The 16,140-nt window shown below is 48.5% G+C and overlaps 1 protein-coding gene across 2 annotated transcripts in view; it reads right to left on the bottom strand.

Moving 5' to 3' along the window:
• Positions 1 to 6,897: 6,897 nt before the first annotated feature.
• ptch1 (patched 1) overlaps positions 6,898 to 16,140 on the bottom strand; it is a 35,564-nt gene continuing 26,321 nt past the window's right edge. The window contains exons 18-24 of one of the 2 annotated variants that reach the window (XM_029162062.3): positions 14,546 to 14,826; positions 13,413 to 13,550; positions 13,184 to 13,326; positions 10,534 to 10,633; positions 10,068 to 10,442; positions 9,455 to 9,989; positions 6,898 to 9,352 (exon numbers count right to left, since the gene is read on the bottom strand). In XM_029162062.3, coding sequence (XP_029017895.1) covers positions 9,456 to 9,989; positions 10,068 to 10,442; positions 10,534 to 10,633; positions 13,184 to 13,326; positions 13,413 to 13,550; positions 14,546 to 14,826 — 1,571 coding nt within the window. In that variant the 3' untranslated portion in view covers positions 6,898 to 9,352; position 9,455. Of the gene's footprint in view, positions 9,353 to 9,454; positions 9,990 to 10,067; positions 10,443 to 10,533; positions 10,634 to 11,058; positions 11,095 to 13,183; positions 13,327 to 13,412; positions 13,551 to 14,545; positions 14,827 to 16,140 lie in introns of those variants that run through there. The other variant, XR_008695623.1, reaches the window with a different exon arrangement.

The raw sequence follows: 16,140 nt of genomic DNA on the forward strand, positions 1-16,140 counted from the left end.
AGCGCACTGCACCAGGAAACAGTTGTTTAAACACATGTGACGTCCCGTGCTCGTGCACGGACGCGCGTGTGCATCCATTTCTTCGCGTCTGCCCCGCATTAGACGGATGCGAGCGAAGTGTGGGCGTATCGACCTGCACGCGCCAACGTCTCGCATCAGGTGATGCTGATGAAACTGGGTTTCCGAGCATCGAACGGCTGCTGATACAGGCATTTATATGCAGCCCGTGTACGTACAATATGTGTGCGATGTGTCGACATTTTCATGCCGTGTTTAAAGTGGTCTGAACGGTGAGGTTTGCCTTCAGCTCCACCCTGACCTCCTGCCGGGGTCAACGCGCAGGTCAACCCGGGCTAGATGCGTCCACGTGCAGGGCGCCGTGTGTCTAAGCCCTGTGAAAACACCAGCACATGGGTTTGGAACAAGGGCGAGGAGGAAAGAAAAACCAAGGCAAGAGTTCGACGCTTAAAAAAGGAAAGCCACACACTGATGTTTTCCGTCCGTGTGCATGTGTATATGTACAGCGTGCGCTTGTTATTGTGGCTGCTTGCGTGTTGTTATGCTTGCACGTAGATGGCCGCTGGGAGAAATGTAGTGTAAACCACGTGTGTTTTGACTGCGCCGCTACTCTGTGATTATGACGAAGCCCAGAGATGGGCCGTCACGCAGCGAGGCAGCTACTCATCCGTGTGTGTGCTTTCGCTATCACGCTTCCAGTTGGGGCCTAATCACAGCCAGGAAGCTGGCAAAACCAGGCCATTCGACAGGCTAGCGGTACCAGCGGACTGTAAATGTAAAGTATTTGTGTCCCCAATGCCTCATCTACACACACACACACACACACACACACACACACACACACACACACACACACACACACACACACACATAAAAATGACACAAGAATATATAGAAGCTGAAAATCTAAACGCCCGTCACAGAGAAGCCTTAAAAGGAAATCGAGCCTTACACAGACTCCACTTCTTTATAACGTCTGGTGCGAGCGCTCACAGGAGACGTGTGTAAAATCCTGCCCAGGGGAACAAACGTTGTCTTATATAACCCATTCGGTTCCACATGTTTTACATAGAAGAGCATTGCTTATAGGTGAGATAACAAATATGCGGGATCACACAACTTTCCAGTTACACAATCATTTGTCGTGCGCTACTTAATCTGATTTCTCATCACAGCGATGCCACGCATTTTCGCTCCTTTATTGCTTGGAGAGGAAACCGGGGGGAGGGGGGGGGGGGGGGGGGGGGGGGGGGGGCGATAGAAGTCCTGTGACCAATGTGAAACAGCGCTGCCGACACAAGTCAGGACGCAGCGGCGCACGTGCAAGGCTCCTCGGAGCTGCACACGCACAATTATCACATTGTGTGCGCGGCCCCGCGTGTTTATAGTTGCAGCAGATTGATGCGGTGTGTGTGTTCTGCAGGTTACTCCCTCTGATTACAGATAGTTCCATATAACACAGCTGCCTGTTACGGTCTGATAATGAGCCAGTAAGAGGAGATCCAGCTGAGACTCCACGCTTGCAATCACTCAGGTCCACGCCATCAGCTGTCAGACGTCTTCATTCATATACAACAGGGATAACTATCATTTTCTGTGCTTAAAAACCAGGTCAGCTGTTTGTGACTTGGCTACTCTTTCATACTTTCACAGTTTTATTAATAGTGGGAACTTTTTAAAACGTCGTCTGGCTGTTTTAGGCACCGAGGACTTCACTTGACCCCACAAAGGCGGCGAACGAATTTGTCCCTGTCGCTCCTCCGGCGTTCGAAATCTCTATATCAGAGCTGTTTGTCAGATTTCACCAGCTAACTGTATCACAGAGGCCCATTTGTGTGCACCCATACCATCACAATCACTGCACAGAAACACACACACACACGCACACATTCACACCTGCTTCCTATTAGTCCAGTAGATTGCAGGGAAATTGAGCGGGAGTGTTAAACACACACATCCATCTATCTGCCCCTCTGTCCGCGATAATTACACACTTCCTGCTCTGAAATCCCTCTCTGACAGCTTCTGCTCTAATCATTTCTCTGTTTAGGTTCGACTGTGGGTTTGTGAGTGTGCGAGAGGGTTTGTTTGCAGACCCACAAATCCATTGGTCATTGTGAGTTGTGAGTAAATGCATGTTATAAGATACATCACTGTTTTGAGAGGCGTTAAAATGCATTTTTCTTGATCTGGACTTAAAATATTACCACTTTACATTCTATATATTGTGTATGTGGTATAAATAAGAGCCTTAAAGCGTTGCGGTCAGACACTGGAGGTCAGTGTTTATGGATATGGGAGACATCTATTGCGCTGATCTGTGTAAACTCCATAGAAGCTCGTCTGTGTGCACGTCAGTGTGTGCGTGCTCATATCTGAATGTATGTTTTCCATTCATGTGTCTGTGTGTTGATTCAGACTGAGCCTCCCTCTGGGGTCCTCAGGGCTCTCCTCCAGCCCTGTTCCTCATTAGGCATCTGTCATGATGCCAGAATCAATAAGCACAGATGGAAGAAAACGAAAACTCCTCTCCCCTCATCAACTTCTCTGTACTTTCATTAATTTGTACTGCTATTATTTCCTTCATAGCCCGCATTTTAAAAGCGGAGCACTACAGTAAGTGTTAGATATGTAAAAGCACATGCTCCACTTTGCTTGGCTTTGGTAGAAATGTGCGTTCGCTCAACACTCCCAGACACAGATGAAAATATTTAGCTGTGGGTTCCTTTCTGTCTCTGTCGTCCCCTCGTCTGCTCCCTCTCCCGAATTTGTGTCTTTAAATGACGCATCTGTTTCCATACATTGTTGCATGTTTTCTGGCAAAGACAAACTGAGCAGTTTAAACAAAGCGCTGGGTGGTGTGTGTGCGTGTGTGCGCGCGCGTGTGTGTGCGTGCGTGCCACCGGGGCTACATTAAACAAAAGGAAGAAAGGATGACAGCATCCAACCTCAGTTTGTCATCTTCAGTGTAAACGGCCGTACATCACCGCTAACATCTTACATGTGCTGGGCCCAGTCGCGGCCGCCGCACACAGCCGTGTCGACACAGTCGTAATGAAAACAAAAGGGTGGAAAAAGAGCAGCTGAGGGAGACGGAGGCAAACGGAAAGTACGGAGACGAACGAAAGAAAAAAAACAAAACAGGGCAGATGGATGCAGAATATCAGTGGATGTGGAAAGTGATAATTCAACGGCAGCATAAATACTTCCAGTATTAGCGGAAGAGGAGAGACTATGACACGTCTTGGCACCGCTCTGCAGCACTGGCCTGTGATGCAGAGAAGGAGTGGGTGGGTTTTCCACCTCCACAGAATAAATGATGCGAGGGGAAATGGGAGTAAACAACATCAGTCATTCTAATTACTCTCATACGGCTACTCCCATCCACCATCATCCACTCCCCCCTTCACTCTTTTCCTCCTTGCTTTTTCCATCTGTCTTTACTCCCAATCATTTCTCTTGATGTCTTGATTACACCTTTCGCTCCATTCGCCTTCCCTCGCGGCCGCTGTGCGTCCTTCAAGCCTCTCTCTCTTCAGCAAAGTACACTTCCTCTTTTCTGATCACGTCAAAATAAAGCCTGGTTTGAGGCCCTGCAGCTCCGGCTTCAGTAGGGTGGTCTGGAGGAATGATTACGAGCGACAGCACATCATGAGTTCTGTATGAGCGTTACCCGAATTCACCGTCTACAGCTTATAGTTAGTCTCACTTTGGTCTTCTGAGCTTTGTGCTGCAGATGCTGCAGAAATGTTGACATTATAGTTACAAAAATATAGAATATGAATTTCGACTTTAATCACTGAGGTGAAGAGACATGCAGGAAAAAGAAGTGGTTCTAGCAGCAGCTGCAGCAGCAAACCCAGCAGACAAACCTGTCCAACTTATCATAAGCTAAGTATGATTTACACGTGGGTCTCATGAGGGGTTATTTTCTGCCATTCACCGCTGTAGCTCGCTGGAGTGTTCCTCGGCGCTTACGTAAGCCCGGCCGCTGGGGCTTTGAACCTCACATTCTCCTGGATCGATCCGCTAGAAAGAACTAACTCCCTCTGTGGGAGTCGAAACCTTCGGCCAAATCAAACAGGTCCCAGGGCGAGACCGAACACCAGCGCCGAACCCAAGGAAAACCACCCACCTCGAGCGCAGACGGGGCCGAGCAGAATGGAAGCGCAGACGTCTGCCGGCGCGCGCCAGCATTTCACGAAGAACAGGCAGGAATGAAATGTTGCATGATAGATTATTGTGGATTACATTATCATGACTCCATCGCCCTATGAATAAAATGTCAAAATAGAAGCACAAAATGCCAGCTGCATCTTCAAAAAGTGGCTACGCTTTATTTCTTTTGCATTCAGTCATTATGCGTTACATTAATGTGTTAAGTGATTTGTGTTTTGGCATTTAATCTTTATGCAAAAGGATTAAACATGACAACAGTTTATTATTAAATGTCTGCAAAAGCTAATGAGTGTATTTTTAATGATGCTAATGATGCTTAATGATAAAACCATCACACGCGCACACACACACACAGCACTGTGGCTAAATGCTTTTCAAGGTGTCTGTGAGGCCTCAAAGGTAGACAGCCCCCCCCCCCCCCCCATTTGTCTGAACCTGGACTCGTATCAACACACCATGTGATGCTTCCTGCAGATTTATTCTTAAACTGTGTTTATAAAGAATGAATAAATCTGGGGCTGGATCTGGCAAGAATGCGTATGTGTGTCCCATGTAGTCATGTCAACAGAGCAATCATTCATGAAGAGGAGAGCAAGCACTTACTGTAGAGGGTTTAGCTCTGCAGGAAGGTGATGATGGACAAGCTTTTCACAGAGCGGAGCGGGTTGAAAAGAGGGTGAAGCAGAGGGACAGAAAAGAAGGAGTGGAGCAGAGAAATCCACATGTACCTTCATTTAAATCCCATTGTATATGGCAAGAAAGCCAACAAATTAAGGGAGAATAAATAAATCTTTGTTGAGTTGTTGTTGAGACTTCCTAATTGCCTCCTCTCTTTCTTTACACTCCATGTTTCCCTCTCTTTTTGTTGGATGAGAGGACAGGTACAGGAAATAGTCCCTCATTAAGCTGCTGCTCGTTAGCTTCAACAGAGCACTCTTCCCCAAATGTGTGTTTCTGCCTCTGAGTGTGTGTGTGTGTGTGTGTGTGTGTGTGTGTGTGTGTGTGTGTGTGTGTGTGTGTGTGTGTGTGTGTGTGCGTATGGAGGCTGGCTGAGGGGGGCAAAAGGGTAAAGAAGGGCCATATGAAGGGAGTGTGTTGGCTTGGTGACCTGGGGTCCTCCAGCAGATGAGGGGAGTGCTGCTGAAAGTGGTCGTAACAACATTAGGCCTCACTGAACCGTGTCACCTACAAACAGCCGTGGGGTGGCCATCCATATTTCACCGTTTGGACAGTTATCCATTAAAGCATTGGCTGAATGATGAATTCTGTTGGCAAATAAGTGTCGGGATCGCTAGAAACAGTCTTGAATGGACTTTTAACTGCACGGGCGACATTTCAGTCCCTTCCATCTCTACCTTCCCGCAGTTTCATTGAGAGTCGGGCTAAACATGTCAAGTCCAGTTAGTAAAGTTCAAACCGTGACACACAACACTCTGCCACCCAGCTTTCCAAGCACACCCTGTTATTTGCAACATGTCAGGCTGCCGCTTTGCCCCGGCTGGACAAAGCACAGCAGACCGGTGCCTTTATTGGCTTTAAAGCATAATGACATGGCTGCTGCCTGCTCCTAACCACTGACCCGGGGTCAGTGAGTTTCTCAGCCTCCTCTGGGTCCAGTTTGTGTTCATGACTTTGCTCCTACAGTAGGAGCAGTAGAATGGACACTGCTCAATATTTGCCAGATCTGTGATGAAAACCTATTTTAAAGTGCATAAAGTTCAATTAAATAAGGAATTAACAGCTTTAGTGGGTAAATTTGCTGCACAGTGATGGATCTATAACATTCTCTTATGAACCTGGACTATGAGAATAAACAGCTGCCACCCATGCAGATAACAAGGCGCTCTCCCTCTCTCGCCATCGGTGCGGCAAACTCAAGGCCACATGCCCTTTTTCATTACTCTGAACGGCCCAGCTGTATTGTAACTACAACCAATTTCCTTGCAGTCTATAAAGCTGTCAATCAAAATCATTCGGAACAAGGAGCGGAGGTGGGGGGGGTTGTTGCAGGGGTGGAGCTGGGTGGGCTGTTGCGGAGGGTTGCAGGGCTCCAGACCAGATGTCAGAGTTTTACACTGCACCAGCCATTACAGGGAGGCAGGAAGACGGTGGGAGGAGAGAGGGAGGATTAGAGGAGAAGTCCGCTTTACCTGCGTGAGAGTCAGGCCTGGCTGTTCTTTCATTACTGTAACTGAGGGCGTGCGAGGTAGTACAGGAAATGTGCATATTCACATTTTAACAGAATAATTTGACCATTATAAGAGGCATAAGGCAACAAATATCCATCTACGGACACCTCAGCAATTACCCGGATGAACTTAAAAATATATATAATATATAATACTTTATATAAAGATACATTTATTTTCATGAATTTATGTATAAATTTAAATATAAATTATTAATATTTTTTATGAATCCCTTACATAAAATGCATAATACATTAAAAATAAAAAAAACTTAAAAACATTTAAAATTTACACAAATTTGTTTAATTTAGTCAGTCTAGCGTGTGCACAGATGAGTGGCCATTTTTTTAGGTACACCTACTATAAGTAAGGAAATATAACATTGTTAAAGCCAGAGTTGCTGTATTGGATTTAATTATAGTCCAATAGTTGAGTATACTACAACAGAATAATGTATAAAAACACACACACTCTTTTTGAACAATCGACTCAAAAAAACAAAAACAAAAAAAACATTTTAAAGTTTCCATTTATTAAAATTATGAACAAAGAGACAAATAAGTTATAATATTTTTATTTGTTAGAATTCTATCAGTGTTTGAACATTAATATTTAGAGAGCTAGTACAAATTTCTACTTTCATGGCTAGCCTTTGACGAACCCAAAGAAACAGCTGTCTCTCTCCAAGAACAGGAACATAATACTGAAGGGGAGGTGTTGATGTTGTCTCACAAGACAGTTAGCAATGAAAGTGTGCACCTTAAGGCTTTTTCTGTTATGGTATATCATTACATATAAACTCTTTAAAAATATACTTCTGTCAAAACCCTTGACAACTACTATGTACACTACAAAAATAAATTTTCATATAAATAAATTATATGGCATACATTTATCTTTGTAACTGAAAACAGCATACATCCATGCCAACCGAGACCAAAATGGCAGTCTGGAAGAACCACTGATTTTTTTTTTCCTTTTAAAATCCTCTAAGAGCTATGATGAGACCTGTAGTGTAAAATGTTATATTCTCTTTTTTCCTATTTAACATTAGTAAGCACTTTATACAGATCAAACTCCATTAATGTAAAAACATTAAACTGTAATAGTGTTTTTCAATAGTCTTAAAAATCCCTGCATTTGTTATCCACTGGCATCACAACAATAATGAAAAAGAAAACCAACATATTTTATATTACAAAAATATAAATATCGCAATTAAATGTTGAAAACAAACAAACAAACATTAAAAAAATGAATAAAATAGTTGCCAGCTATGGTTCTCTCCACCACTGCCAATGTGACATCGGGAGAAAACAAAATAGCAGAACAAAACGACAACAACAACCTATTTCATGCAAGCAGCTGACGTGACGTGTTGGTGGGCGAAAGGAGGCAAATGGACAAGATATTTGTGAAGAGCGACATGCCTTCAACAGGAAGTGAGGAGGAGGAGTGATGGAAGAGAGGAAGGGTGAGTGAGGGCGGGGGGTCAGAGGGTCTGGAATGGAAGGGGAGGGTTCCAGGTGTGCATGATGAAACAGACACGCATGCAGAGATGAACTGTTGCCCGGTGTGAGGGTTTAGGACGGAGATCCAATGAGTAGCACTGCATTATTAGGCCAGACAGGAGGTGTGTATAAACATCTACACACACACACACACACACACACACACACACATATAGACTGAGACGATGTCGGGCCATACAGGGCTTAGCGCTTGGCAGGCTGCATGGGCTAGCTTATTGGTCAGACAGAAATAACATGAGGTGAAATGTTCCTGCGAATGAAGTCTCAATGCAGTCAAGTGCCATTGGTGAACTGGGTCGTACAGTATACAGTTTGAGTTTAGCTTATCCACTAGACGCGGCCCCGCAGGACGCCGTCGCATCCGGCGGCGGCGCTGGTACGGAGTCCGTCCCGTGAAGGTCCCTGTGAGGGCGTAGCGGGTTTGAGGCGGGCTGCCGCTGCTAAGGTTAAACCGTACGTAACCTTTTACAGTAAAATACAACCAGAGAGCAGCCTGACAGACAGCGACACGAAGCCGAGGGCAGAAACGGGTTCCGATGCAGAGGCGAGAACTACCAACAAAACAAAACAAATAAAAAACAAAACAAAACAAAACAAAACAAAACAAACTGCTCTTTCGTTTTCTTCATTTCTGCTCATCTTAAATAGCACGCATAGCGTGTCGAGTTAAACAGTAACTGTTTCTTAACTACCACAGGTTTGTGATAAAAAAATTTATAGTTTAACAAGCGTACCTTTATACAATAATAAACACACACAAACACACAAAATACACACACACGAACACACCATCATAGCCCTGTTTGATAAGTCTAACAATTCCCTCATATTTTAAATGAGTGCATGTTAGTCCGTTCCTCAGGATCTAACAGGACTGATTCACATCACACACACACACACACGCACGCACGCACGCAAGCACATGCACAGACCACTTCTTTTGTTTAAAGAGGCATTTGCATAGTTATATTGTATATTATTTAAAAAACATTTTGAGCAGCAACAGTGAATGCTGACAGGTATGTTTGTCTAGGTGAAGCTTCCTAATGGCACAGATCCACAGAAGAGTGAACAGTAATCAGAGTTCCATCTCTCTTGCTCTCCCTCTCACACACATTCTCGCGCACACACTGACACACACCCCCAGTCTGTTAACACGAGGAGTTGTACAGCTCCTACAATTATACCTACTTTTTGTTCATATTTACATATGTATACATCTTTTAAATATAGGTAGAAATAGCTAAGACAATAGTCCACTAAGTTACAGTAAGAATGAGCACCATGATGGCAACACTGGCAAGCTTCTCACTGGTTGGGGCCAGGTGTGAGTGGAGTCGGGCTGGGCTGTGCTGTGCAGGAATGCCGAGCCTGGTCAGCTGCTTGGTAAGAAGAGGTTTCCATCTTTGGCCGTTGTACTTTCATTCTTCACAACTGGAAATCAAGGAGATGGCACTGTTAGTGCTTTACGATGGAAGCTTTTTTTTTTTTTTTTTTTTTAATCTGCAGCTGTTCTGTAAGTGTCCGAGCGCTCACCTCAGCTAGCCCGTCTGCTGCTGTTGCCCTCAGCTGCCTCAAACTCCAGATCCTGAAGCTCCATGGCCTCCACCCTGACCCCTCTGGCCCCCGTGTGGGTGTCCAGTGGCACATGCGGGTCCTGGAAAACCGGCTGGGACGAGCAGTAACTGTCTGTAGCATTGTATTCCGGGTAGGAGGAAGCCGGAGGGTTCTGGTTGGGCAGGTGGGTCGGGTGAACGGCGACCGTCACGGAGGCCGACGCCGTTACCGTGGTGATGGGCTGGCAGCACGGGGAGGGGTTGGGGTGGTGATGCGGGAGGTGATGACCGGGCGGTGGGTTGTGTGACGGGCGGCCTCTGTGGCCTGCCGCGTGTTCTCTGGGAGCGCGCGAGCCGTAATGGCCCCCAGCCTCAGTAGCAGTTTCAAAAGCGTCCGTGCGCGGGTGGGCTGGGGGCGGGGCCTGCCGGGGCGGGGCCTGCCGGGGCGGGGCGCTCTTGGGGTCCCTGCTGCTGTTTTGCTGGGGCCCGGCGTCACAGCTGTGAGAGTGGACAGACTGTCGGGAGAGACAATAAGGTGTTAATTTCACGTCAAAAGGACCTGCACGTAGAGACGTACATGTGTGTTTTCCTACCGAAGACACAGTATATGCTGGGGGGGCCGGCTGCCTGACGGAGCGCCTGTGCCCCAACGCGGAGCCTCCTTCCTCCTCTGTCCTGGCTGCTCTGCCCCGGCTCGTCTGCTGCTGCTGCTGCTGGTGCTGCTGGTACGGCTGCTCCTCTGCTCGAATTTGTCCTCTGTGTGAGCGGAGGTTGTAGCTGTGCAGCTCCTGGCTGACGCCCGACGCCGTGGTGTTGGAGCTGTACTCCGAGTCGGACGAGTCTGAAGCGGCGCCGGAGGTGGTGGCGGCCGCGGCGGTGCGTTGAGGACGAACCGAGAAGCGGACCACGTGAGGAGGGGCCTCCGGGGACGGGGTGGGCAACCGGCTACGCCCGTCGATGGGGGACACCTGAGGGGTGCAGGACAGGAGGTGGTACCTTCATCACTCAAGTAGCTACTACATGATCATCATTATGCAGTTGTGTCTTTTAAGATCTTACCTCAGGATAGGGTCCGAAGTAGGACAGTAATACAGGAAGGAGGACTAATCCATTCAATACTCCAAGAACTGTTAGGATGGCCAACACTGCAAAGAAATACCTGCAATACAACACACCCAGTTAGGACTGTAAGGCTGCAGCGCAAAAACATACATGAAAAACAGTTCCGTTTACAAGATGGCACCAAGGAAAACAAGGGTCGCGCAGACAAACAGAAGAGAAACAGTGATGGCGCAGAAACAAAGAAAATACCTGTGCAAACCACAGGGGTTTAGACATGGGGAGACATGTGCGAGATCAACCATTACACATGCCAAAATAATACTTCTACAAAGAAACCACGGCCACTCCCCAACCACACACACACACACACACACACACACACACACACACACACACACACACACACACACACAGACACACACACACACACACACACACACACACACACACACACACACACACACACACACACACACACACACACACACACACACGGGTTTGAAGAGCAAAACAGAAATGTACCTTGTGTGTTTCTAAGTCCTGCCATAGAGGGTTAGTCTTAAAGACGCCACAGAGAGAAAAGAAGGGGAAGCATAATTAGCCAGAGCTGGTTAATTCAAAGGCTGGGGAGGGAAAAAAAGAGGGGGTGGGGGGGTGCAGGGGGGGCCAGAGTCCTCTCTCTTGGGTGTGTGGTGTATAAGCAAACATGGAGAAAACAAAGCAGTGAGGAATGTGAAGGAAGGGAGTGGGGGGTACGGGTACAAAAAAAAAAAAAAAAAGGGAGGGGGTGGAAGGGGGACGCGGAGGGGACACAAGAGGACAGGGGCCTCTCTCTCCTCGCTCCCTCGCTCTAAGAGAGAGAGTGGGAGAGAGAGAAAGAGAGAGAGAGAGGGGAGCAAACAAATGAAGTGAAGGGTATAGAATTTAAACAATTTATTCTAGGAGGAAGAGGAAGGACCCTCAGAGCACCACCCCTCCCTGGCCTCTCTCCCTCTCTTTTATTTCTCCCACTCTCGTCTCTCCCTCCTTTCCAGCTAAGCCGCTGTGAAATTCCCGGCCATTCCACAATCCCCTTCATCTAATTAAATCTCCAATGTATCAGGTAAGACCCCCCAATCTGCACTCCAACCCCCCCGCCTCTCTTCCCTTTCTCGCCCATCGAGCTCTGTTCATTAGGAGCCCTCTCCTCCTCCTGGTCCTATAGCGCAGGTTCTCAGGCTCACAGGGATGCACCGGTGAACCGTGAACGTCTTGCCCGGAGCTGGACTGTACTGTTAATGTGTGTTTGTGGGTAAGCGCGGGCTAAATGAGGTGTAGATGTGCCACCGTGCTGAGCAGCCGGGGTTCAGGGCGCCATCGGGGTCATTTCCAGTGTCGGGTGTTTCGATCGATGGGAGGACGATCAGGAGGCCGCGGCTTCTATGGACAGGAAGTCAGGAGGAGCTGCGTCACTATGAGAGATCGCGCTGATCTCGATGGAGGCCCTGCAGAAAGAGGGTTCACTACCTTTCAAGCACCGGCTGTGTGTTTGCACATACGCGTACACATGCACGCGTGCGGCCCACATACCAGGCCACGTTGCCCCGCTGGGGTGTTTAGAGTCAAAACATTCACAGGGCTGATGGAGAAAGTCAGGGAAACATTTCTTTCGGCGAAAGCAGAAAAATACGAGCCGGGCTTGTTGTTATTGCGCCGTCTTGGGGCGCTGCTTTGTTTGTTCAGACAACAGCAGAACCTTTAAATGGAGCGCCGGGCCAGAAACCAGAGCAGACCACTGGAGGTGAGGAGAGAGGCCTGTGTGTGTGTGTGTGTGTGTGTGTGTGCCTCTCTCTCTCTCTCTCTCTCGGGTGCGTTCGTGTGCGTTTTCTTGCCATCGTTGACCTCCATGATTGCGAGGTCAGAGAGCGAGCAGGGATGGGGTACATCTGCCGTCTGTGCGCTCGCAGGTCGCATGGATTCCAGAGCTCCCGTTCTCCCGTTGGACCAGGTCAAACTAGTTGTGCGTTTGCCTCGAGTGTGAGCACATGTAGCGACGCACGACCACGAGAGCCTCCAAATCGCTCACCGACCTCCGAGTGGAAACTTCTGATCACGTTCCAGACTTGAGTTAATTTCACTCCTCGCACGGCAGCTGGTCGCAACCTTTTCTGTCAGACTCTTAGAAAAGCTCGCATATACAAAAGAAGATACGACGAGTGTCAGCTTTAATCTCCACTTCTCGTGTCTTTTCTCTAACGCCCTCTACCCCCGTTCGGGTCCTTCTTATAAATGTCTAGAGCGCAGTTAAACTAGCCGAGGGGGATTAAACAAGCCAGAGGACTTTCTCTCTTTCCTGAGCCCCCGCCCTCCTCTTGGTCTACAAGATCTATCCTTTCTTTCTCAGAGCTTCAACGGCCGCTGACGATAAGGGATGAGATGTGGGTGAAAGGCAAGGATGACGCTGAAGCAGAGAACAGAGGAAGCGCTCGGCCTTCACGCGTGACCGGTGCGAGCGGTGGATTCCTGTGCGACATGCAGGTTGGGGCATGGTCCCAACGGTCTGCTAACGCCACACAGGCGCCGTGCGATCACCCACCACAGGAGCCAGCCTGTTGTGCACATTCGACCCAAACCCCCCTTTTATCAGCGGGTTTGAAGTTGTACTCACTTGACGATGAAGTCGAACTCGGAGCCCGCGAGCATCAGGACACCCAGCAAGGTGGAAAAGGCTCCGTCGAGCACGGGCGCAAACATGTGCTCCAACGCCAGCACGGCCCGCTTATGACGATCCCCTATGGCTGTCAGGAAGGCCTACGAGAGAACACGGGAACAGGCGTTTAACGATCCGGACAGTTCATACTACGCTAGTTGACTTTGGGTTTGGTCTGCGTTCCCACCAGCGCCACGTGCACGGTGAACTCCACTCCGATGCCCACGGAGGCGATGAGAATCACCACGGGGACGGCACTCAGCTTGATTCCCATCAGCCCCATGAAGCCAAACAGCTCCACAGTCATGAGCGACAGCACCAACACCTGAAGGGACATGAAGGGGTGCGCTGTTAGGAAGCCCGTTGACAACATGCAGGAACGCAGACAGACAAGTGGTGACATTAGAGGAGGATGGAGATGTTCTGTTGTAACCGTCCATGTAGGTGAAATGTGTGAGGCTTCAGAGGAGGAGGACAGGAGCTGGGACTAAAAGGCATTATCAGCTGACAGGTGTCCGGTTACATGGGGCCCAGAGCCTTTGAAGTGGGCTGACGTGGGCAGGGGAGTGTATGCGTAGACGTGGGGGTCTGTACACAGGGGACGAAGAGCAGAGGAGGCAGTCGCGTATGACGGCGATCCTTCTAGTAAAGCCTGGATGATGAACGCGATGTCTCCTCCTCCGTTTAAGGGCTCGGGTGGCCCGTCGTAAAAACACAACCCACCGGAGAGAAAAACCAGAGCCCTCAGTGTATGTGTTTCAGCGTGAATTATGTACCTGCATGTTTACACGTCCATCACTGCAACGTGCAAGTGTATACATGTCTGTGTTCAGAGTGCGTGCGTGCCTGTGTATGTGTACGGAATGCACATTTGTGTGTATCCGTGGAAACTCCTATGGTGAGGGGAGGGGGCGAGGTTGGTGGGAAGAAAAACCCAATTTTTTTTTTTTTTTTTTATAGGTTTAGAGTGGGAGCAATTTGCTTGAGCAACTTTGTGTCCTCTCCCCGTTTATTTCGGCATCGATGTCTGGGAGTGTTGCACCAGACTAAACACACTGGCCTTAACGAAACAGCGCTGGATAAACACTGGTGAGTGGGGCTACAATAACACGCGGTGGCCCCTTCTTCCCGACTCTGGTCCAGGAGTTGCCTTCTGGACCACACGTAGGAAATCAGGGAATAAGGAGGACGAGGCAAGAAAGAAGCAAGTAACTAGAGAGTGGGTGCGACGTTGTATTAAACTGCATCAAACTATGAAAACCAGCCAATAAGTATGATCGTGCGTGTAGCGCGTCCATCTTGGCTTTCGCAGACACTCACTATGATGCCCGCGGTCCACGGGTTGAGCAGGAAGAGGGCACAGACCAGGAAGGTGCAGGCGAGCACGATGCTGATGGACAGCAGGAGCCAGTGTCGCAGGCTGACGTACTGCTCCCAGAATAGGAAGGGGTATCCGTTGGGGTAGGAGGGCAGGCCCTGCCGAGTGTAGTTGCTGCAGATGGCCCGCACGCTCTCGATGGCCTCCACAAACTGCGGCGTCTCCCGGAGCCCGTTGAGGTAGAAGGGGAACTGTGCGTATTCGATGGGCTCGGCAGCCGGGACTGGAAAAAGGAACAGGAGGTTTAAGGGTTAAAAGTGTAGAAAAAGTCAGAAGTAGAAAAGAAAGCAGCACTTTAGCAAAGATCAAATCTGATCAGGTCACAGAGAAAGACTGAGGGCTCATTATTTAATCTGACATCAGCTAGTTACTGAAAAGAGATTTGAACAAATACACATGATGAGAAGCCAAAACCAATGAATCGCAAGATCATACTATTCGTATTAATTCAGATATTAGGGAAGTGGTGATGACATCTGCAGATGATATTTGTCTATTTAGCAGTGACTCAACATTAGCTTGTGATCATTTTGTGTATCTGCAAAAATAATTTCTAGTACTATTCAGCCAAACCACTAATATCATGGCTTTCCCTCCCTGATACAACTTGTTCCATCTGTGGACGGCTGTGTGTGTGTGTGTGTGTGTGTGTGTGTGTGTGTGTGTGTGTGTGTGTGTGTGTGTGTGTGTGTGTGTGTGTGTGGTGGGGGCGGGCACAGCACAGCGCTGTGAAACAGAGCTCTTTTGACTCAAACCCAGCCGGTCTGTGGCCCAGCCTGGCTAATGAGGGCCTATCAGTTCCAGACACAGCAGAGTGTCAGAGCTAACGTTGATTCACGGTAATTAGAATGTCAGGATCTCCACCATTACCACACCCTAAACTCTGCTCCGCCACATAAAGCACAATATAGATGCATAAACACGCATACCTGCCTGTCACTCTGCTATGAAGTCATCCCTAGCGCTGACAAGACGCCATTCACTAAGCCGTTGCTTCCACCCATTCATCTGGGGGGGGGGGGGGGGGGGGGGGGGGGGGGGGGGGGGGGGGGGGACACTTGCCTACATGTTTTTGTGAGTTAGGCCTATACTTTCACATTAGACACCGGTTGGCTGCTCCACGCTCCTGCTGCTTATCCAAGCATATTACTTATCCAATTCGTTTGCCACCCAGACTGCTCCTCCCCTCGTTATCCAATCATTTTCCTCCCCCGTGGAGCACTTCCTGACTCGTATCAAATCACAAGCAAGAATCAAACAACAAGACGGTGCTATTTAAGTGAGTGAGTTATAGGCCGTGTGTGTGGTATGGAAATGGGAACTGGGTGTGTGTCATGTTCGGGGTCACCGAGTTTTAATAATAAAGGTGTATACATCTGTGTGTGTGTAATGCTCGGGCCCCACGGTATTATAACGTTCACCACGGGCACTATTTGAAGAACCACAGTGAGCGATGTCCCGGTCCTGAGCGTTGCAACACACACACACACACACACACACACACACACACACACACACACACACACACACACACACA

The sequence above is a fragment of the Betta splendens genome, chromosome 9, assembly GCF_900634795.4.
Source record: "Betta splendens chromosome 9, fBetSpl5.4, whole genome shotgun sequence".
Taxonomy (NCBI): domain Eukaryota; kingdom Metazoa; phylum Chordata; class Actinopteri; order Anabantiformes; family Osphronemidae; genus Betta; species Betta splendens.